This window comes from Colias eurytheme, chromosome 11 (genome assembly GCF_061535395.1).
Source record: "Colias eurytheme isolate Ceu_HAF_F1 chromosome 11, ilColEury1 Martin Lab GWU primary, whole genome shotgun sequence".
NCBI lineage: Eukaryota > Metazoa > Arthropoda > Insecta > Lepidoptera > Pieridae > Colias > Colias eurytheme.
Genome location: NC_142990.1, coordinates 6,797,081 through 6,823,241, shown reverse-complemented (window position 1 = coordinate 6,823,241; position 26,161 = coordinate 6,797,081). Strand labels below are relative to the sequence as shown.

Below are 26,161 nucleotides of genomic sequence, written 5' to 3'. Positions count from 1 at the left end.
TCTTTATATAAATCGTCTGTAGCAATTTTCCGAACGAAAGAACTTACTTTGTTTGATGTTACTGAAATGGGAGTTTGATTTTTTCGAATTAAGTATATGTAATATAGAGTAGTCAACTACTCAAATTATCATTTTCCAAATAGAAATTCGTTATATGTTTTGCAGAGCACAATATGTCTACATGACTACATATTTATTAAATACTGTTTAATGAAACTGATGATTTCAAAAAGAGCTTTAACTTCGTAGCATAGGTATTAGGTATTTAAGAAATAAAGTTCTCCAATAATTTTTATTTCACTAAAACAGAATTTAGTTCGTCAAAGTAGAATTATTAACAACTTATTAAAAATCTGTATGAACATTCTGTATGCTGATGTGGAATTTTCAGTAAATATCACACGTAAAATCAAATAGAGTGTTTTAAATCGATAATGTATTTCAAATTAGTAGTAAGTTTTTTTATTTTCATCTTCAAATTAAACAGTGCCAGTCTTGTAAGTGTTTTCTGCTCAAGATTGATGACCCGCATCAATATTACTTGTGTTTCGATGTACCTACTGTGCTTATAATTAATTGAAGTGAAATCCCTGTTCTTTTAGTGTGTTATTTCCTTTAATTACTGAGACACATTGAGGACAAACAAAGTAATTACTTTAATCTAAATTATTTAATTATAACTTATTATCTAAACAACTTTTATGATTAACAAAAGTATTCAAAATTAATTAAAACATAATAATATGTGAATTGTGTTTCGAATAACAGAACATTTTGAGCTTATGAACGCCTTATTTTTAATTTTGATAAAAAGACAGATTATAAGGCCAGCAATAGGACTATGATAAAGAGCATAATCATGGAGCAGAGGTTAAAAATTTAAAATAAACGCAAAAAACGTCGAAGGGTGGTTCATAAATAACCGGCTTTATTAAAATACGTAGCCCGGAAATATTAAACAGAAGTTTATTCACAATTTACAGAGTACGGATATTATACTGTTATAAGAAAATAGCAATCTATGGTGAATGTTTATATTTTTTACATAACTGCAGAAGCGGCCATGAAATCTTGTGGCCTGATTTTCAAAAGCACAATAGCGTGTTGTTTGAGAGCAGTTGCCAGTATAAATTATTGGTGAACATTTGGAAGCAAATATAGACTTGGATTTTGCAAGCTTCATCTCATACATCATACTAGGAGTAGGCGGTGAAGTTTAAAAACTTTTCACATGTGAAGTTTCTGAGAATGATTATATTCCCTTATCCTATAACTTTATAAACTGGCTCTCTTAACACAAGCTATGCCTAGCAAGAGAGCCAGAGCCTCATATTCAATATTGTACAATCAAAAGGTGAAATAAAAATTTATTTTATTTATTTTTATTTATTTATAAAATCTTTATAAAAATTATAAAATCTTGTCCGTGGATAACATTTTCTGAGAAGTCACTAATAATAGTGCTAAAAAATACTTAAAAAGTAATTATTACAAGTTTACAATTAACAGGTAATTTAATTAGGTTTATTTATATAGCATACCTATCCTCAACGTGATTGATGGTAGAGGAAAGTAGTGTGAGTTAATAATGTGCTCCAACACATCATTCACTCCAATATAGAACTCCACATAAATGTAATAAAAGAAGCTCGTGATTTTTACTTTACAATGTCTATTCTATACGATAGTCCAGTTTGAAGTCTCGCCGAATGGATTACTGAAAATTGGTCACGACCCCGTGACAGGTTTAGAAGACGTTTTACATTTTATTAAAAAGCAAGTACGGAGCTTTTCTCCAAAATATTTATATTTACTCCCTTTTTTTAAATATAATCTAAGATGGATCTATAAATAATCACATATCTATGTAATTTATCGTTATTTTAGAATATAGAAGTTATTCATATTTTGAAACAAGTGAACATTTTATAACATTTTGATAAATTCTGTCAACAACAACCGGCAACAGCTAAATTTTTAATAACTCACTGTACCATATTAAGCGCCACGTTGCATGAAAATTAATGAGATGTTCTTGCATAAACAGGCCGCCTCTAGAAATACGGTTTTTGTATATTATATTATGCAATTTTGAAGATTGGAGTAATTAGATGTAAGGCATTGTTAAATAATATAAATAGATAGTACTTTACATCTATTACATTAAAAAATGATTAATAAAATATGTTGAAAAAACATAGTTTCTCCTCAGTATAACAGGAATCGGAAAGCGATGTACGAATTCCAATTTCTTTAATTTACACCTAAAGCACGACAGCAACTTTCATAAAATTAGTGTATGAATAAATTAAAATATAAAAAAATTGTTCTAGTAATAAAAATAGAGCATTAGGCATCGATGCTATTATTTCAGTAAAATTAAATTTAGTGTGCTATTACAAACCGTTAATTTATTTACAGCGCAACAATTGGGTAATTACTAAAATTAGCAGATACGGCCGAAATATCGTTAAAAGCCCGAGGCTTTGCTTTATTTGCAATGCTCAGTAATAATTATTGTAATTAATATTCATGTTTTATTAAATTATTATCGGTATCAGATATGATTTTATCATTTAAAACATTTAAATGTTAAGCGAATGTATGTCATCCTGATGTTTGTGCTAATACTGTTTTTTATTAATACGTACGTAATGTACGTAATAGTTATTAGCCAATAAAAACTAACACTTAAGAAGAATTAAGTAGACGTGTTCTTTATTGTATAGCCTCTGGCAATTATTTCGTAATAAATCATGATTTCGTTGACGAAAATACCCTAGAGTGGTTTCTTAGAACTGAAGATAAATTCGAATACTTATTAATATTATATAATCCATTCCATCCATGGAATATATAGAATACGAAATATAAATTAATTATTCATACCTGCATTTAATTGAAAAATAACAATAACATCATGTACATATATTTAAATAAATAATATTATCATCTGTCAATATAGCTACATAATAAAAAGGAAATATTTGATTACGCGTTTGTTTCAAATTAGTAGACTCCAAAACTAACGGACCGATTTCAAAAATATGACTAGCAGAAAGCTACAAACGTTTTATTTTGTTTTTATCCCGGGAGCTTGGCAGGCAGACCGGGCTTTATAATGACGTCATTTATAAATTAATAACAACTTACATCAACTTCGATCCCAGGTAACGGGAACACTCTTGTATGTGGCAACTCTTTGGGTATGTATCTGTAGAACTCTTCCCTCCCTCTGTACCACTTGACGCTGTACAGCGCTTCTTCATCTTCCAGTTGCCATGTGCATTCTAATGTAACTGTTTCTCCCACGAGAACTGCGTTCGGAACATTTATTTCCAAGTTGTGAAGGCCTCGAACACCTGTAAAAATTATTGATTTAGAAAAAACATTCGTGTGGAAAATAGTAAATTGATTGTTCTTTTTCATATTTGACCTTGAGAAAATAACGTTCAATTTCACATTGCAGGAATGTGCGTGACAGTAGGTACTAGGTAATCTCAGTATTTTTTGATATTGGTTCGGTCAATTGATATAATTGAACATTATGATGCACGACATTATCATAAGATACGTAAGATAAGTAACCTAAGTCATAATACCTACTACAATTCATAGAACTTTTAACTGTAACTACATTGTTGCCTGAAATAAATAAGTAATGATATTAAGTCTATAGCACTATAAAATTTTACTTTTCGAAAAATAAGATAAATCCGTAAAAATAATATTGAACTAAGTAACTCAATTCTATAATTTTAAGTCGAGTGTAGAATAATATCAAAAATGTATGTTGATAATAACTTGATTACACTTTATCTAAAACCTGAAATTTTATATTCAGCATTGGGTATCGGTTATATTTTGTACGATGGTTTTTAGTTTTTACAATTCAATATTCCCTATGATCGTATAAAATCAACAATAAATAAAAAACTCGAACAATTTTATAAATCAAAATAAATATTTCGTTCATTTTAGTTATTTTTTAATCTATGAAAGCCAGTAAAGGTTGTAAGCGTAACAAGAAATTCCAATAAATAGCTCGTTCTCTGATTAAAAATAAATTCGATTTGATAAAATTATGAGGATGAAACGAATATATGAGTAAAAGTTCCATATAATATCTATGTAATATGATTTCGTGGGTCTCCTTGATATTTATAAGAGATATGAGACATTGATTGAGTTGAAGCCGACATTCGAGATACAGTATTACTAACTCAATGGTCAAATTTACTACAAATTCTACTATCATTTTGAGACTCAATAAGTCTATTATTCCTTTTTAATTATTCTTATTAACCAAATGAATGACGTCATTTTAAAGACACAAGCGCTGATCGTGGACGCGAACGCGGAAAGTAAAATTTAATAAACATAAATCAGTTACTAAGCGAGTTCGTAGTTATATTTTTTCGTATTTGGAATAAAACATCAACATTGTAAATGACTTTTTGGTGTGATTTACCTATTTGCTAGGTTTTACAGAAAGTTCATATTATCACAAAACCTTGCCATACGGTAGAGCATATCTGTTAGTATTTTTTAAAATATTACATTTATACTGCTACTGATAGGTAATGCTGCTGAATGAGTATCTAATGCTCTAATAGGAATTGCATGACAATATTGTTTGCATTTTCAACTAACAAAATAATTGGCTTAATATTCGTATTTAATTGTTGAAGACAGTAAACGGCTATTGTTAAGCCTGAAGGGAACGTATATTATCAATCTATGTCAAGTTACGGAGTGTATAGTATCAAATTGGGAACCATTAAAACGACCCTTTTAAAGGAATCAGAATATATTATGGATCTTGAAATAAAATGGATGTTAATGGATTTACAAGTGATTTATTCATTATTATCCCCACACACGTTTGTTTGTTTCGTGACCGCGCCCGCCGTAAAGTGCTCCAAACGTCGTGTTGAATAATAATGAAAAAAATCACATGAAAATATATTCAGGGAATTATTTCATGATAACGGGAAATGATATAAAAGTGTAAGTATGTTATTAACTTTTCCTTCACATTGAATGACATGATAATATATTTTTGATTATTTATTTATTATTAGATACAAGCCGAGACTTGACAGCCTATCCATCTTCATAGAGTACCTATTCCTGAGGGTTTTCCTGTTGAGGTCTGAGAATATGACTTATATATAATTTATATATTGTGTAATTCAAATTCGATTTAAATTTAGAAGTAAATGTCTATAAAACTAGCTGAGGCCCCCGACCGCGCTCGAAAGTGAAATAAAATTCGCATGAGAGCTTCACGCCGACAGTGGCGTGCATTCCATAAAGACATAAAGACACTGCCTACCCTACCATTTACCAAACTCTGATCAATATTTAATATGCATAAATGAAATTCACAGCGTCATTAAATTTTAATGTAGTTATGAAATAAAAATATATTTCAAATATATTTTAGATCCATCTATCGGTATTTTGGTAGCATTATTATCTAATTTCTATAACACCGGCTCGGCTCAAGTCACTATTCATGCCTTAATTCATGCGCTGCACTAGCGCCGCCACAGGACCCAGTACGTCACGGGACGGCAAAGACACAAACTATCCGTGTCTAAGTTTTTATATGTGTGCTCTGCGTGTCTACGCATATTTTATATGTGTGCGTGCCTATAAACACGGCACACTGATGTAATAAAACCACGCACACAAACACACAAGGTAGGCAGTGTCTTTTTACGAAGATATACGAATTAGGTACGAACCGAATTCGGAACTACATCGAAAGTCGAAACTGAAGTTGAATATGCGACCAATTTAAGAAGTGTGATAATGTATACAATTTTGTAGCGGTAAAGACCATCTGCAAATAGTATCATTATTCGTTTGTTTTGTTTTGGAAATAACAAACGTTTACTTTGAGGTTAAATTTGTTTTTTGAGAAAATTAATAATGTTTACTCATCGAGATAGTATGTACTACGTACATATATCTCGATGTGTTTACTACGACAATTTGCAAGTGAAGTGTTTAGAGTAACTAAATAGATTATGTATATCATCAGTGTATTTTGTAAGATAATAAGGCATACCTAATTTAACGAAAAATTCTTATTTTTGTTTTATGAATAAACTTTTATCAAACAGAGAGTGATAGGAAAAAGGCCGATCTATAAATGGATCTATACCGGAATTTGTAATACACAAAGGTAAAGTTAATCATTAATTACTTAATATAGAATACTAGTTAGGATATCATACCTACTTTGACAATTATTTTATAGATAATATGACCTATGTTCGTGATATGTTTTCCATTATTTTGCGGAAATACTATGTATCTCCAATCAAATATCAGTACTGCAATATGAAATATTAGTTTTTATGACTTATTATCATTGCAATATTTCTGCCTACCCTGTCCAAAAACTCTGTGCACGCCCCTGCACGCCGATAACCAGTAAGTTATAGGTATCACTCACTAGCCTTATTACTATCACCAAATACAAATTTTTGTATACTTTACAATCGGACATTTTATAAACGATTGGCAATCGTGTATGGCAAAAACAGACGATTGAGTTCTTAAAATTTGTGTGGGCTTTAAGTACCTAATTATGAGGTTAACAGAATAGCTTTGTAGCTCTTGTAACTGGTTGTTATTTTTTCTGGGAAACCTGCTCTTATTAGAAATCTCTCAGTTCACTGGTTAAAACGATTCTTATAACTATTTAGAAATGCAAAGTTATTATAGAAAGTTTCAGTTACATATACAAGTTATAAACTCAATAATTGAGCGGTAAATTACATAATTAGTTTAGCAACACGGAGAAAATGTACACTCACCGGCACGGAATCTTGGCCACTGCAAATTTTTGGGTAAAATTACACTATTTCTTTTCTACTACAAAATTCAATAAAAATTTAATCAAAACTAGTTACTTTAATGTTTTTACTAACTTTTAGTAATAATTGGAAGTTTATGAGAAGTACTACCGCGTAGATATGAATTAAAAAATAATTTACGCTTTTCCTGTGAAATTTAAATGATTTCTTAAAAAATGCACAAAAATTAGAAAGAACGTTTCCATAAAAAAAATTGAACCTTTTAATATAGGGTGTTTCTTTATCTTTCCTTAAACACTGTTTGCATCCAGTCTGGCATACTCTAGAAGACATTTTTGATGTCCACTTGAGCTATAGTGTACCAAACGGCCCCAGCTGTATTTCTAAGCTCATCTAACATTGGTGCTGGGTTGGAATCGAACTTTATGTTTCTTTTAAGCATGTCCCAGATGTGTTCTATTGGATTAAGATCCGGGCTACGAGCTGGCCACTCCAATTTTTCAATAATAACCTCTTGAAGGTACTCTTATACGCATCGTACGACACGCGGACATGCGTTATAGTGTATTAGTAGCAAATTTTCTTCACTGATAAACCTGTAATAGGGCTGAACATGTTCCTGGAGAATTTCCTCAATGTACCAGATCAAATTTAAGGCATTATCTACGATAACTAACTCCGTGCGAGCATCGGAACTTATACCTCCCCATACCATTATTGACCCTCCATGAAAAATCGCAGTTTGAGTGTGGTGATGGGTGAAAACCTCTCTTCTCCTCTCCTCTATACTGGCTCTTGGCTATCAGAAGCTCGTAAAGTGCCTTAGCAGTCATCTGTGAACACCTCACGAGCGCACTGGCTTTGGGTCCAGTTTTCATGTTCTCGTGCAAAACGAAGACGTGCTTCTCTGTGAAGTCTGAGGAGTTCTGGACGGCGTGGTGGTCTGCAAACCTTCAAATTAACTTCCTTCATTAGTCTTCTGACCGATTGCTCACTCACATTTTTTATCCTGGTGTTTTAGAGCCGGTGGCGTATCTCAAAAACTGTCAGAAAGCCATTTCTGAGTATCTCTTGAACAATAAACGGGTCTTCTCGAGCTGATGTGCACCTCACGCCTTCATTTTCTGGTCTGCACGTGTTGCTACCAGTCTCCTGGTATCTTCTCCAAGCATAGTGCACCGCTGCACGTGGTACGTACTGTACATTAGGTACTTTACGTTGCGGCAGTCATTGGTCTGACATTGTGATGGCCTGAGCAGGTTGTCCAGATGTTAACGGCATTTTTTATTGTTTGTAATGATCATTGACTACAGTACAACAATAACAATATCTTAAAACGTCATAAACGATATCGAAAAAAGTTTAAAACGAACAATTCGTAACTTCGGCTTAACCGCACAAATCACAAATTTCGAGTAACTCTTAAAAAGTGGTAAAAGATTATTCTCAAACTTAATGATTTCTTACCATAAAATTAAACAAATAATATGTTAACATATCTGCACACAAAAAAATCGTGAAAAACACTTCAAACTTTTTTTATCGGCAAATTTGTAAGTGGCCAAGATTCCGTGCCGGTGAGTGTATATGTATAATATAGTAACAATTAATAAATATCGTTATTTTTATGCAACAATTTCCGTATTTTCTCATATAAAGCTTTTAAGATTTTAAATACCTAAAAAACTGTCTCCTTAAACAGTAGTGTTAGATTTATTGAATACAAAAACTCGTTCATGTATAATATGGTCCCGAACTTTCACCTCTATAATCTAAAAAGTATATCTAAAACTGATACACGCAATCATACTCAGCGTTATGTATTCATAATATTGTCACGTAAAAAGTAACTAAACTTCGTCTATTATTATTTATGCGGATAAAATCCAGAATTTTAAGATGACAAAATTTAACTCATACTCTAAAAAATCTCAAATAAGTCTTTTAGACCAAGACAAATAAGACCAACAAAACAAAACATTACATATGTAACGTTATAGATAATAATATAAACTGTGGTAGCTGACATATTGAGGACGCCACACCCAATACCAATTGATTAAAGTAGTCTTAAGTGTTATTGCTACGTGTCAGGATTCTATTTAGCCTACGGGAACGTGTCTTATCTACGCTCAGTCGAGATGACTGCCTAATTGAGAACCATTTTTACTTTGTAACAGCTTCCAAGTGTGCATTGTCTTCATCTTACCTCGGTTTTGTTGTTTCTGCCGTAAAATAGATGGAAATATAATTATAGAACAATAAGGATCCCATTATGTGTGTGTTATTTTATAATTATACATAAAATACTAGTAAACTTGTGAAACACATCATAAATACACGTTTCGTTCTAAATATTAAATTTTAATTTAGTTTTTCTGTAAGATTACGTAAAGGAGAGACACAAAAATTTTAAGTGCTCGTCTTTTACTAAGAAATAAAAGCTGTTTAATTACTTTACTTTGTCCTTTCTTCTTTACCGAGTTGAGGTTTAAGTGATTGAAACGTTTATACAAAAGCCTTTTTAAATACCCCAAATAATATGAAGTAAAATAATGGCGAAGGCGAAGGGGTTGAAAATAGAATAAAATTTCGAGTAACAGTTCGACACAATAATCGTAAAATAATGAAAAGGTATTCAAACGCGACATGTCCCTTTGTCTGTATTTGCAATTAAACGTCAACGCTTTACAGCATACAAGTTTTAATTAATTTCGTATACGTTTGAAGCGTGATTTTTAATTTATTATAATTTTATATCAATCGAGCAATAATAATATCTTGCAATCTAATTCAACAACAGAAAAATAAAGTTTGATCAGGTGGTGCTTATCTTACTTTTTATGGGTATTTTATTCGGACTTAAATCAACGTGAACCGTAATAATGTACGGCAATTAATAAAAGTCTGAGTATTATTTATTGCGAGAATCATCTGCTTTTTGTAGCAGATTATTGGCATAATGGATGATAATATTTTCATAGCTTTCAGTAGCCTATAAGAATTCGCATACTGATTCTATAGATACATTTTCGTATAGGCTATTAGTTAGTCTTAAAGGATTAAATGAACAAACATAGTTTTCTAACGATCGCATTTCTACTACAATTTGTAACTATAAAATTCGTACCCCAAAACTATCCTTACGAATATCATAGCAAAATGTTCACATCACGAAATTATATTTAGGTGGGTTGTCTTGTAATATATTGCTGCCTTACTTGAGCACCCTTAGATCGATCAATCTCAGCCATTATAGCTAAATATCGATTACTTAGGGCTCAAAGCGGCGCAACGTCAGCTTACATGACCCGTCACCCGCCTCTGTTTACTTTATGAAACATATAATATTACATATCTACCTCGCATATTGCTAAGGGATGGCAACATTTATGAGTAGGTTTAGTTACGTGTACTATACACATAACACGTTAAATATTGGATCATGTTTTGTTATGGTTAAATACATTTTGTTAGTGTAACAACTCTGGGTCTTTTATATTGAAAATATTTCTTCTTTGAACCCATATTGTTGAGGAAAAAGTGCCCGTTTTTGCCTTTTAGCAGTGTGTTTTTGTTGCTTCCTTAAATATTTATGGAGGTATCACAGCGAAGAGTAGATAATATATGATAAACATAATATAAGTGTACGTTATCGAAATTAAAATCAAACTTTTTTTATAAAAACAAAAAAAAACATATAGAATTCATTAGTTCTTCTATTTATTAATAAAATGTTATCTTAATTAAAATAATATACAAAGCTAACGCCTACATTTAAGGTTGCATAACTTATGACCTAACATGAAAACGGCGACGCAACAGAAAAGCAAAAAAATCAAACTGAAATCCACGAAACAGCGTCACATGTTTGTGGAACTTTCGACTTTACTATTTGTTACTACTTACTACTTGATATTTTTTAGAAAACACTTTTTTGTACTATGGGCTTCATATGAATTACTAAGAAATATTACCTCATCATTGAATGCTCTATAATATTATATTTTAAGTAACATTTTTTTGCTCTACCAGTACGATGAGATATCCCAGCTAAAGATAATTTACCTCATTTTTATGTTCAAATAATTCTAGGTTGAATTTAACTTTTCCATTGTTTGCATTTCAATGTATCAAGTTAAACACACTGACTCTACCGGACTATATTCGAACAAAGCAGCAAAAAACTTTAGTTTACCTTCGGGATAAGCTGGAATTTGTAACTATCAAATCCGACTTTTCCTGGATATATATTCGTCTTATAGCTACGTTTATTGTGTGATGTATCAATTGAAATTATTAAGCATTGCATCTTATCTTGCCAATATTAAAAAGAGTGTTTTTTTTAATATCAGTAGGCTAAGTAATAAAGCTATAATTTTCTGTAAATATACTGAGCACTTAAATGAATGGACGAGTTTATAACAATTGCCACTTAAGAGGAGAAATTGCTAGTTTCCTGCCTATGAGCGGGACAAATGTCAACGTAACGACTGTAAGCGAGACAAATATTACGTCATTTGTTTCAAGATAGACGCTGGCCATCTTTTTTTATCGTTAGATATCTCTTTAGCGCCGGTTAAGCTTTATAGCTACATAGGGGTCAGCGTGTAGAGTACTGCAATGTCGTTTTGTAATAACCATTTAAAGGAAACTTCTTTCAAATAAAAAAATGTTGTGTGGTTTTATGAAACCACGGTAAAAGTGAAACTGTTCGAACGGTTCCGACTTCCGAACACTGCTTTGTGTAGCGCATGTCGCGTGACGGTCGGCTGCCGAGTAGGTATACCTACTCGGCAGCCGCGATACACGCGACATGCGCTACACAGACCAAAAAGTTTGAGACGATGTAATAAAAGTTTCACTTTAAAAGTAATGTTCAAATAAAACTTTATGAAATATGATATGAGATTAAATTTATTGCGCTTTTCATTTCAAGAATATCAATGAAAAGAAAAAGGTGAAAACAATAACTTTAACACACAATATAAATTGAATGGTGGTTGTGATATTAGCTAGTTAAGATTTAATTATTGAGTTTTATAATAACAACAACGATAAATTTAATATTGTTCTCAGAACTATCACACAACTATTTAATTAGAAAATTTAGTAAACAAATGACTTGGTGAAGAATGTGTCGCTTATATTGTGTGGTAAACTTAAAGTCAAAATTACTTCTAATACTTTACTATATTTACATGTCACTAACACGCGGCGCCATTATTAAATTGATCGTTATAATTATTTTACTAAAATATTACGTCTGTTTTAGGACTTTGAATTTAATTCAAAAACCATAATTTATATGAAAGCTCTCGTAGCTCTGATCTTTAATGATCAAGCCAGAGAGTTGAATTTATTTCGAGTGCAAGTAGTCATTTCAAAACAACTTGTTATATTAGTTGTAAACATTTTCATAATATTATTAAAGAAGAAAAATTGAATATACATTCGGAACAACCATTTAAACATTCCCTTCATTATTTTTGTAAGCCAAAGGATCGAGATTCGAGATGGGTTGAGAATGCAAAAGCGACTTATTATCCACAATTCTCAGAAAATTAAAGGAAAACATCGTGAGCGAGTTGCTATTTCTTATACCTAACCAATTTACTAGATCTGTGATATGATATCAATTCTGTCGGTGGGTTGTTTCTCCTTCACCCTACTGCTGTTGGCTTACTATTGATATCTAAAATAGTTTTATTATAAAATATGATGGGAAAATATCAAGCATTGGGATCAGGACATTGTTACTACTCATTAAATAAATAAATAAATATTATAGGACATTATTACACAAATCGACCTAGTCCCACAGTAAGCTCAATTAAGGCTTGTGTTGTGGGTACTAGGCGACGATAAATATAATATTTAATAAATACATATATAGATAACACCCAGACCCAAGAACAAATAATTGAGTTCATCACACAAATATTTGCCCTGACCGGGGATCGAACCCGGGACCGTCGGCTCAGTAGGCAGTTACTTTACCACTGCGCCAACCGCGTCGTCTAAACTATGTAACATTAGTATGTACATTAGTACATTAACTATGTACATAAACATAATGCATTTATTTACTTGTGGTTCGTCAATGCGTCTTTATATTTATAATTATTAAAAGTTGCCATTAAACCTCTGATTAAATAAATATACATGTTTTTGAAAATACATAAACTTAAAACTGTATGTGGAACTCACTAAATGAAAAAAATGATAAAAGTCTGGGTTACTAAAAGGTTACTAACTATTGCGTCAAACGCGCGGTTTTGTTTTACTATTTATGACTACCGTATAGAAGCCATATTCGTACCTCTTCTAAACCTATACAAGAAACGAGAAAAGATAATATTCTCACCTCCCTGTATCTACGCATCTTAAGAATTTGTAATAGAAATAATTGCGAAGATTTTCAAATCTAAATTTCGCTCTGAAACACTAAGAATAGAGAAAACCTTACTATAAGTACTAGACATAAAAGTGTTTGACTCCACGTAACCTTGCGCAGACAGGGTTATTTAATCTTTGTTTCATTATACAGTCCTCTATCTTGCATGTCAGTGTCTAGAAAATGAGATCTTTCGTCCAATTGTGAGGATATTTCGTCTCGTTTCATTATTTTCGACGGGGTTTGCTCATTTGTGACATTGTCTATGCAAAAGCTGGAATTTCGAAATGAGTTTATATAAAATCTTAATGCGCATTGCGAGGTTAATGAAACATTTTGAATTTATAGCCCAGTGTCTTTGTAACATAAACATCGTTTATTAATTACTCTTTGAAAACCGCATACGAAATCCATACAAAACCACATTAAACTTCAACGTAAATTTCGCATTTGTTTATTTCATATTTTGTATTGTATTCTATTTACCATTGTGAACAAGTTTATGCAGAAATATGCAGACCACATACATTTTTGCAATTTAGATTTGAGATTAATTCTCACACTTTGTTGATTTCAGGATTCTTTATCAGATTTTTACGTTTATTGTTCACCAGGTGTTGCCCATCGGTTTTAGCTTCGATTTGTACAGGTCTCTCATACCTATGGGAACTTTATGCGTAAAAAATGATTAACCCTTATTACACTAAAAGCCCACATAATCAGCTCGAATCATTCACTTTTAATAACATAATATAAAATCGTGGTAGAAAGAAAAGATGGGCTATAGAAAAGGATTACGCTGATTAATATTTAAACCAGATTTCGCCTAACAAATTGTTGCTATATTTGTTGAATATAAATTAGTTCTCTGTTGGTAATAAAACAATTAATTTCTAAACACGGTTTAATTGACGCTTTCATCGCGCTCTGCCCATTCATAACACGGATTTATCCACAAACCTTAAATTGATTCCATTCACTGTATTTTATTACAACGAGACCTGAAACTCCCTGTATATTCATGTGCTCCTCATATTACATATTTTATTGAGCATATTATCTTATTTGAGTGTGTGTATTTTAAATTCAACCATCCATATATTTTACGCGCAATTCGTTATTATCCCGATACATGATATTATTATTATTATGTACTTACATTATTTTTATTTTGCTTTTTGTTGAACGTAAATAAAATGTATGATGAGGTATTTATATGCATGCGAATTTTCCGATATTATGACTAATTGGCGTTACACCCAAACATACCATCTTTTTCCGCAACTTCAAAATTAACCAAACATTGTTATACATTGGAATTTGAATCATACTAATAAATAGATAAAAGATATTATTTAAAAGGTTATATAAAATCAAAACTTAAACTTGAACTGTACAATATAAATTGCTCACCCATTCCCCAGAAGGCCGTAGCAAGGAAGGCCACGAAAATGCGGCCTCCCGTTGACAGCATAACCTCCATGCCACCTGTTATCCGATACGCGCTAAACGTCTCATATAGCACAATCACTTCTTTACCGTCGATGCTATAATCCCATCTATGTATCAAGCACTTTAACTGCAATAGTTCGCCACTCACACACGCACATCCTATTATGTTAATCCCTCGATGGTTTACCTGAAAGTAAAGAATATTGTAAATAATAACGTGTCAAGTGCTTATTTTATAAATAACAAAGAAAGCAATATGAAACAATAATTTTAAAATATATTACCTACTCTTTAGAAGAGCACTAGTTCAATATAATATATATAATCTACCTTTGATATATACAGTTTTAATTAAATATTCTTAGATTAAACTCAAAATCAAATCCTAACTTTTATTGATGTTAACAATGAATACCTTCAATGAAAATAATAAGCTTTGTAAAACACTTTTAATAATTCTAAAATAAAATCCTTGCAAATACTCTCTTTGTGCAAGTCTCATAAGTATTCCGACAGGAAAAGTTTTTGTAACCGCAATTCAAGTTTTTTCCGAAAGTTATGAAAAGTTTTTCCAATCGTTCTTTTGTAATAAATAACACCCTATTGTGAGTTGTAAACGTATTCCACATTGTGTCCAATAGTTCACAGATAGGTCCAAAAGTTATCAAATAAATGGCCGATGTTATGAACATGAAACTTTTGACAAAAAGAGGGTAAAGTGCGTGACGGGCAATGCATAACGAAGGGATTTAGTTTTGGGGTGAACAATATTATATTTGTTTGTTTTATTTATTGTCTATATCGGTTCTTATTTATACTTCTACTACTTATTCTTGATTAGTAGCTCAAAACCAAACTATGTATTGGGTAGCCATTATAGCCAATATTGTCCGAAACATGAACAAACTACAAATATTTTGCAAAACTCGAACTAGAAGTAAATAATGTATAACTTTAACAGCATAAAATAAAATGTTCTATACAATCTAGGTCAGTTTTTGTTTATCCTCTAATATAAATATTTGTTCTCATCGAGTCTCTCACAGATGCAAATGCATTTATCTCCTTGATCGAGAGACGCCTTCATGTTTATGTATAAGCCAACACAACGCTTACATAAATAGGGTCCAAATGTTTTGTTCTGTACAACAATCCTTCGGACTGCAACAGCCGGACTGTAAAGTTTCAGAGATGAAAGCGAGATGAGTTGCGTCCTGAGTTCCAGATGGCGCCGATCGCATCTGACCAATCTCGACGCGCTTTTGTTCTCTGTTTGAATTTTATGGACCACGGCCTTTCCCAGCTCTTATCATATTGACACAGACTACCGTTTAATCCTTCAATAGAACCGACCCCGTACCAATGCCTATAAGCCGTCAATCTAAGTAATTTAAATTATAATTGAATCATATCGAATAAAACACGAGGAGAATACCTTCAATTAACCTTCGATAAATCGTGGAAACAATTCATCTGTTCTAATATTATGTATATTTAATTAGTATTTCTTTGTTGGTTTAATTGAAATATAACCTTGCCACGTGTAAAATAAGGTACCTATAGATATAGTTTTATAGTTTACTGTCGCTATATTTGTTGTTTTTAATTTGATTAATTTATAAGTTTCTTAGAACAATATCTGAAAAATAGGAAGGTTTTTCTTATATTTAAGAAACTATAAAAGAAATAAGAACACACTTTTAAATATAATTTTACCTCAGTAAGGACTTCGAAAACGTATTGTCTCTGTAAATCGGATTATATAAAGCAAAAACAGTTCTCTTTGGTAATAGTGAAACAGTACAGAAGCTCTTTTTATAAGAATATTGAAGGCTGAAATAACCTTTGTATAGAATTATTAAATGGACTAGAAACGCTGTCTCATTATTTTCACACTGTTTTAAACAAATTACGGAAACTTCAGGCGTAAGCAACTCTCGCTTACGCAATCTCTCCTATTAATCTTTATAATTTAATATTTTTCATGTAGGAGGCCAATTTACATAATAATAAACGCTTTAACGAAATAAATTATTGCGAACAGAAATGTCTGAAATAAAAGGACGGCCTTAAAATAGTCTTAAACTGTAAAAATATAAAATTCCAAGATAATAATTATGCGCTTTTAAGCTCCGTTTCTTTAAAATATACAACTGTTTGGTAGTATTTCTAAAGGGAAAAATAGGCTGAGAACAAACAACATCCTCGTTAGCGATGTTTAAAATATTTACATTTGTGTCGAAAACACAATTATACATATTTACTCTAATATAAACAATTCTGAATATCTATCAGATATGACAAAAGATTTCAGGTAAAATACACATAATGTACATTTTTAATAGCCGTTTATTTTAATAAGCGTAAAAACTTTTCTATTTCTGAAGACACTGTAGAAAATCTACGTAATCTCCGATTATATAAATTGGTTAGTATTTTTACATTAATTGACCCACGCAACTACGTCTGCTCTCAAAATAAATATTTTTCACTTTTTCTAAACTATTAATCGTAGTGTGAGGTCTTAGAGCGTTGCACGGTAAATGGACCAATAAGAAGGAATTTTCAAATTGATCGCATAGTTTATAAATTCAAAAAATACTTAAACTTCATCTTTATAATATTAGTATTGTTCCCACGTGCATGTTTAAATCTGCTCAATAGCAGACCACAAATTTTATAACAGATAACGAAAGGCAGGCGTAAGGGGAAAACGCTTTTAGTTTATTAGCTCAACAATCTTAGAAAGAACGTTGTTTACTTTGGTGCAAATTTCAGTTAAAGCATACGGAAATAGAGGCTGCCATATCATCTCATTAAAAATATGGGACACGGTGCGAAGCGCTCAGCAAAATGTGTTCCATTGCTCTTTGTGTTGTCTTCTTTTGTTCGTTGATCTACCGCAAGCGCGAAATAGTTACATTTGCGATATACTAAGACAAGTTCTAGCTATGGAGCGTGTATGTATGCTATACGAGTGTGGTCAACACTTCAGAGAGAGCGAAAGTTTTGCCATAGTCATACCATAGTTTTTATTGACAAAAGTCATCATAATAATTAATAAATTTTTGTTCATTCATTAAAAAAAATAATATAATAAATATAACAAAATAGGTATGTCTTCATCATTTTAGCAAGTAGTAATATTTTACCTGTTTTAAAATAAAATTTTGTAGCTTATTTCTCTCTTTATACATTTACGCTACGAAATATAAGAAATACATATTTGGAAACTCATTTCCAAGAAATTTTAATTTATTAAAAGGTCTTACCAACGTATAAATATACATATAAACAACATCGTTTGTCTTGTAAAGTTTAGCTCTACAATAAACTTGACTTAGCTTCATGTTCTTTCCATTTGTTCTGATAGACTTTTCTGACTTCTGTTCGTTAAATATAACATTAGTCAATTGTCTGACTGTTCTTATAATTGAACAGATTTACAAGAGTAAAAAATTATGTTAGAGCTTACTCTACTTTAAAAAAATTATATAGGTATCACAATTTGCTTAACATTTATGTAATTTTGAAATAGTAGATACGCGGGTAACAATTTCTATTCTAACAGCTTTTACTAGTTACGTTATCAAAGGCTTACACGATAACGAACTCAAATTAAAAAGCAAATAAAAAATATAAATGACGTGCAAGGTGAAAATTTCGTATTACAAGCAAGATACTCACGTCTGAGCTATGAACTTAAATTTATTACAAAGTTTTATGTAGCTTTCATTTCGTTAATGGGCAGAGCAGCCTTTTTATTACCCGACTACGGCAAAGCAAAAGGAGGGTTATGATTTTGACAGGCTATGTATGTATGTATGTATGTATGTATGTATGTATATATGTATGTATGTATGTATGTATGTTCATCTGTTCCCTCGTAACTTCTAAACTACTTATCAGAATTCGACAAATGACATATCATTAGAAGCGTCTTAATTGTCCGCTGGTTATAGGCTATATGGGGTTTCACAAAATCTAATGTGGCGCCCTCTAGTGGACAAAACATACAGAGTAAAAAAATAAAGTTAAGATAAATATGCTGTGTTTGGTATCATTTGAAAGCTTTTTACTTGCACATTTTGAATATATATATATTACTAGCATTTCCTTGTGACTTTACCTGTATTCATGGGCTGATTGCATATAATTCACATCTTTTCGTTCATAGCTTCTTTATTAGTTCATCAATTTAACTTTTGTTTTATACTTTTTCAGCGTCGTTTTTTGTCGTAGTTGGGTTTTAGTTGTTTTACTTTTTATCTTGTTTGCTAAGCGATAACATAAAAATATCTACTTTGGTCTTCATTGATTTTTTATTAATGTTTCCATACGTGGTTAAATTAGCGTATTAAAAAACTCTTCTCAATAATACAGAACGACGAGTTATGCTAATGTTATAGCCAACATTATATTTTTTGCACTGATGCTAGTTTCAGAGCACATACAAATCCCCTTAAGTACCCCATTGTGTTCTAACCACAAAGTGTATGCATATTTTAGTAGACTCGGCCCTTTTGGTTAGCCTATTTTTTCATCATATTACTATCCATAATTTTGTACACTACATTTTTACAGTTTTTTACATTGCTTATAAAATTGTAGAAATTTCACTGAAGATATTTTTTTTCTACCTGGCAATGGCTATTTTGATTGGTCTGCGTTTAAAAAAATACCAATCAAGTTGCTTTAAGAAAAAAAGGAAAATAACGTACCCCATTCGATCGATGTCCACAAGAAATAATTAAGATTAAGCAATGTTTGATTATTTTTTATTTGAAGTAAGCATATTTAAAATAAAAATAAAAAAGTACATATTAACAGCATAAAGTTCATGTTTCCACACCTACACCTCCTCCTACCTTCCATTTATCGCCATTTCTTTTTCAGATAGTGCCCCAACGAATTAAGGCGCCTCTCCTGTATTTTTCATAGTACCTTCTGCCCTTTTTTATGAAATATTTACAGCGTATTCTTGACCATCAGGTTGTCTACAAGAGATCGCTGATTTAGCCACAACACATCAGGATTTGCTAATTTTATTTGTATTTCTATGTGATTTGTACCTCGCAATATAGAGTTTTGATTAGATTTATTAGACTGATATAGTGATCTATCAACGCACAGCCCAAACCACTGGACGTATCGGGCTGAAATTTGGCATGCAGGTAGATGTTAGGACGTAGGCATCCGCTAAGAAAGGATTTCCAGAAATTCTTGCGGGAACGGGGAAAAACGGCGATGCACGTACAAAGTCGTGGGCGGAAGCTAGTTCTTATATAAAGCTAGTCTTGAGTGTCTTGATAAAGTATAAAAAATACGCTCGTATAATTGCTACAGTCTGATGACGATAATGGACGAATTTTCCTTATCTTTAGGAGCGTTGATGCGCGTAAGATAAAAAGTCTCCGTTTCCTAAAATCATTCCCAAAATATGTTTATTATTTAACTTAAAAATAACAATTCCATTTTTCCCTATCAATATTGTCGTATTTAAAAATAGCAATTCATTATTCCTTATAATAACTCAATATGATATTTTGATATTGTTATAATAAAATATAATTTTAGAATTCATAAAACAACAATATTGTTTCAAATTAAACTGTAGTCACCGTTTATAAAATTTAATTTACGTTCTCTGCATACAATAAACAAGCATAAGCGCTGTTAACTACAAAATTTTGCTGATAAGCCAATATTAGGATTATAGTGTAAAATTATCGTTTAATACCTTTATTATGTTATTATTATAATTATTGTATGAATTCAAATGATACATCAAAGTAATTTGTAAGTAAGAGATACCCCGTAGAAAACCAATCATGTAGACTGTCTCGCAAATGTACGAAGTTCTACGGTTAAGGAAACTTTCACTTTAGCTCGCGACTTCACTCACGTGATATTCGTGTAAAAAGCAATGCCAATACGTTCAGCCCTTATGCCTGAATAACAAATGTGCACAGTAGTTTCGTATGTGAAATCTTCAGATACATCCAAACAAGCTGTTGGGTTTCTTAATATTATAATAGGGGGACTTATAAATCGTGTACTTGATTTCGGGTTCTTTCAAATATCTAATATCGAATTGATAAGTAAATGTAAGCAATTTTTTACATAAATATTTAAAACATAATGCATTTAACACTGTCGACTTTGATATACTGCTGAGCATATTAAGTTCTTTAAATATGTCGGCTTCAGTAAATGACTGGTTCTACAGTTACTTACATGGGCGTCGTCAGCGTATACGTATAGACGAGGTTGAGTCGTCATGGTGTGATGTTGGTGCTGGTGTCCCGCAAGGCGGAGTCCTGTCTCCGTTGTTATTTTCAATATTTATTAACACTATCTCAAACAGGTTAACGTGCGACTACCACATGTATGCCGACGATCTCCAAATCTATACACAATCTGCCCTTGATGATTTACCCCAGGCAATCGTTTCGGTCAACAAGGACTTGAGCAGCATTGTAACTTGGAGTTCGGATTACGGTCTTCATTTGAATCCCTTAAAAACTCAAGTTATCATTGTTGGCAGCCCTTCCTTGATTGCAAGGGTTAACTGGGTGAATCTCCCTCCTATTTTAGTCGACGGCACACCTATTCCTTATAGTGAAGCTGTAAGGAACCTTGGAGTCTGCTTAGACAACACTCTCTCGTGGGGCTGTCATATTAAGGAGGTATGTAAGAAAGTCTACGCAACTGCTGGTTCACTCCGTCGACTTCAAAATTTTCTTCCTATCCCAACCAAAATTCTGCTAGCACAATCCCTCCTTTTACCCATACTTGACTACGCCGATGTAAGTTATGTTGATATTTCCGTAGACCAATTAAACAAGCTCGAACGTCTCCAAAATCTTTGTATCCGCTTCATATTTGGTCTGCGGAAATATGACCACGTCTCTGAGTTTCGTTCTCAGCTCAAGTGGCTACCCATTCGTTTACGCCGGGATGCTCATGTGCTGCAACTTCTATATCAAGTTTTGTTTAACCCCAAAACACCAAAATATCTCAAGGAAAATTTTGTGTTCAGAGGAGAAAACGGAGACTCTGTCCGCTCATCGGAAATGCTCCGGCTAAGAATGCCAGCTCATCATACAGGCTTTCTGGGTAACTCCTTCACTGTTCGTGCGATTAAATTATGGAACGCATTGCCGGAACCAATCAAGAAGGCGCAATCTTTGAATATTTTTAAAAATATGGTTCGTGATCATTATTTTTCTCAGTTACCCTAGTATATATGTATATATTATGTGTAATATATTATGTATTTATATATTTTATTAGTATATAAGTATATTATATTATTTTTATCTCTTCTCATATGCATGTAATCTATTTGTGTGTATGTATTTTATTTAATCTCTTAATTTTGTGGCTTGTATATTATGCTGTTTTTATTTTATTTCATTTTTTTTTTTTTTTATAACTCTTCTTCTTTTTATTTTTGTTCATATATTTATTTATGCTCTGCCCTACTCCTATCCTTTACTTAATTTCTCTCTATACAACCGGTTGTCTGGAAGAAATCGCTATTTAGCGATAAGGCCGCCGTTTGTTACAATGTATCCTAGATTAAGTCTCAATTTGTAATTTTTAAGAGCAATAAAGTAATAAATAAATAAATAAACATAGATATATATTTTATCCATCTACTTATTACTTCCTAAGCATATTCACTTATATTTCTACGAATTCTATATTCTACGGACTACGAATAAAATATAATAGATATTATTTAGTATATCTACTACATTATATGTATAACTAGCGACCCGCCCTGGCTTCGCACGGGTGCAATGCTGATACTAAATACACTACAGAAAAACTGTGAACGTTGTACAATATAAAAACATAGCGGCCCGCTCCGGCTTCGCACGAGTATAAAATATATAGCCGGGCGGCCGGCCGGTACCGCCGCAAACGCTACGTCCCGCAATTTTTAAATCTGTAATATCTTCGAAAATATTCACTTAAATCATACGGTGTAAAGGGCCATATAGATCTATATTAAATGAACAATGTATTCAAGGTATTTAATTGGTTAAGGATTAATGCTGTATTGGTTAAAATCGCTTCGAAAATTAGCCATTATTTGTCGTAAAAAGTAAATGACAAAAATAAGTTATTGTGGGTTATCCATATAGACATATACCATCGCGGACTTTTCTGTAGACCTTTTCAATGTGTATAAATACTTAGTACATTATTTTGATAAAACTCGTAGGGTTCAGCCTGCGTTTGCAATGTAAGCGGAATAAATGTAATTTTTTACAACATCACATTAGAAACCTCAAAAATAACAGTACTTCTCTACTATTTAATGGATGTTATTATACATATAAACCTTCCTCTTGAATCACTTTATCTATTAAAAAAAACTGCATCAAAATCCGTTGCGTAGTTTCAAAGATTTAAGCGTACAAAGGGACATAGGGACATAGGGACATAGGGACAGGGAAAGCGACTTTGCTTTATACTATGTAGTGATTCGGAATGACCCGTTGCCGTTGCTCTAATGATTTACGTATGATCTTAGAACCGAGAGTTCCTAGTTTAAATCCCCGACAGAGATTAAACGTAGGATCTCTTACTATCCAAAAGGCAAAAGGGCATATCATACAAGACTTTGAACTTTCATAAATTAATAACGGAATGCAGAAAATCTCCTGCGTCGTGTTTTCGACTGTATTTTATGGCCCTATTATCAAGACTTACTAGGTACTCCCATAAATGGATTGAGCCCTATGCTGAATTGATATTATTCCAGCAGGGGATGGCAATAAATTGCAAAACTATTAAGATCGTTTCCACATTATCCGATTCGATATCGGTAATGTTGATTATGACCACATTATGACGATAACGTCGTGAACAGGTTGCGGTGTTACTGAAAAATCGCTGATATTCGATATCGGAGCGGACAGTCAGGAGAATAAAATTGGGTTCACATATCAAACATTTTACTATCGACCCGCCATATACCTACGCGTGTTTTGCGCGAAGCCTATTTGCATAAATAGGCAAACGGACAAAAACTACAACATTTATTTCGGATCAGAAGCCCTTTAATATTTAGAGGAAAGAGCTGATTTTTTAGGAGAATCAATGTGTATTCTTTATAAATTCATAATAGGTAATATACACTGATCATATATTAGCTCATACTGTAAAAGTAGCTAAAATAAACCCAAATCAACTTATAAACAGGTTTTGTTGCAATACAAGAAACAAATTTTTTTATTACTTTCTAGTAGATATAGCAATTTTTTTACTGGATTTGTCAATAAACACGTTGGTACGAAAGTCTAGTGTATGTGGCACAGATGTGCCACAAACAATAGTATTGAACAATATAAAACGGCCTGGCGGTACCTATCAGAGAGAATGGCAGAACATTTTAACGAAATCAATTTGTACTATCAATATTGTTTTTATTCAACTGTACTGCCTTCTAACCAGGCCCCTAGAGACATGACTCGGTTGCTCTCTAGGAGTTACCGTCTGAAAATAAACTCAATATAAAGCATAAAACAGTAAAATTATTTATTGATTGTTGAATTATTGAGAGTATAAGAAAAAGAACCCATTTTCCAATTACAATCTTGACTTGAATCTTTGTTAACTTTTGAACAAATCGTTGCCCCGGAAAAGTAATCGGCAAATTTTAAATCCACGAATAATTTATTATTGTTTGAAACCTAAATTTTAACCGAGTTGATTGAATCGGTTAATTGAAAATTATTTTTTGTCAATCTAAAGAATATTAAAAGGAGATAAATCGTAAAAGCTTATTTTGCTGATTTCATTTTTATCGCGTCTTTTTGTTAGCAAAAATGTTATTTGAATGTCCTGTTTGCTACTATTTATATTTTATAGCATCGATAACCAACTTAAAAACCAAAATTAATCGATGGATTTTTTATTGCTTCCAAAGTTTGGTAATAGAATATTACTACAAATGTATGTAATTCATTTGTAGTTTGTTAATATCGTTATTGTGGGCACTAAGAGACTTATTTAATTACTGGCTTTACTAAATGGCTTTTTAGTGATTTCTATTACCTACATACTTTAAGTACATTTTAAATCACATCTTCGTAAATTAAATAGCGTGCCTGCCTAGAAGAACAAGTAATAATTAAAATAACACTGTTTTTTAATCAACTTGGTGTTGTCGCAGTCTTGAGGTATTAATAAAATGAAAAAATATTTACATAAAAACCGTGCGCAGAATGTAAAAATACATTAGCACGTTAAGCTTACAACTACAAAGACAAATAGGTACATCACAACGTAAACAAATAACATATATTTTTTACATATAAATTAAATTGGAAATAATTAGAATAATCATTATTATTATTAATTTAAGATTTAATGATAACTCTATCCTATATAGAGTTAGTTATCATTAAATCATTTCATTCATTATTTAAGAAACTCATCGTGCATCGATGTGAAATAATAATATTGATAAAAAAGAATTAAGAAAATTGTAAATTAACAAGCACTTAAAAATGCAAAATAAAAAAATAACGTCATTCTTTTTATAAACACTCATACTCTACTTCAGTGTTTTGAATAAGTAGAAATGAATTAAATTAAATGCTCACTTACCCATCTAGAGAGAAATTTATATTTTTAAACTCATTCATTAAAACTTGTCAATTATCAAACAAAAGTTTGCAAACTCCTATAAAACTGAGTGTAATCAAACACAAATGTTCCACTTCAAAGTCGTCGAGTGTCGTAGTATGTGTAATTACTAATTAAAAGCGAGGTCATTTACGCGATTGGCTTTTCGACAGGCGATTGACAAAGTCGAAGGGAGCGTGAATCGCGGCCGCGGCTGAAATTCGTTCAGCGCAGTCGGTCTCTCTTACGGCACTGGCTGGCCGCCTCCCGCGCGCACCGCGCCGCGCGCCGCGGCCTCCGTGCCGCCGCCCGCCCGGACGCTGCGAACTCCGCTACCGTAGCCAGCTAAGCCGAAGCTTTCCTAAATTGTGTGGCCTTAGTGAACATTAATTATCCCCAACTTAGTCTGATTAAACCTTGAGGAATTATCCGGATTGACAAAATTAACTTTTAACTTAGATTTATGTCATTTCAGGCGACGAGTATGCAAGCTGAGGGTCCCGAAGTTTAAGCACTTGTAGCCTACTTATGTAATCTTAATTGTTAATTTCTATAATAGAGACGTTTAAGCGTTGTTAGCCTTTAAGTTTGTCTTGGTCAATTAAATAATCTGGAAACTTTTATGTGCTTTTATAATACAACAACAGATTACTAAATACCTAGTTACGTAGCTACCACTAGTTTTGTAAATACTGTAAAAAATAGAAATAAAGAATAAAAATATGTTCTTACCCTCAAGAGAATCGCAATAAACCCGCATTATGTATGCAATGTGCAGTTTACCTATACTTTTTTTTATTGAGAAACGGTATTAAAATTTTATTTCTGCGGC

The 26,161-nt window shown here is 32.1% G+C and overlaps 1 protein-coding gene across 1 annotated transcript in view; it reads right to left on the bottom strand.

Annotated features, from left to right (window-relative positions):
* Positions 1–25,567, bottom strand: part of LOC149904680 (uncharacterized) — a 32,634-nt gene extending 7,067 nt beyond the window's left edge. Inside the window, exons 1-3 of the mRNA XM_090107232.1 lie at positions 25,312–25,567; positions 14,644–14,869; positions 3,154–3,362 (exon numbers count right to left, since the gene is read on the bottom strand). Coding sequence (XP_089963358.1) covers positions 3,154–3,362; positions 14,644–14,713 — 279 coding nt within the window. The 5' untranslated portion in view covers positions 14,714–14,869; positions 25,312–25,567. The remainder of the gene's footprint in view (positions 1–3,153; positions 3,363–14,643; positions 14,870–25,311) is intronic.
* Positions 25,568–26,161: the final 594 nt, after the last annotated feature.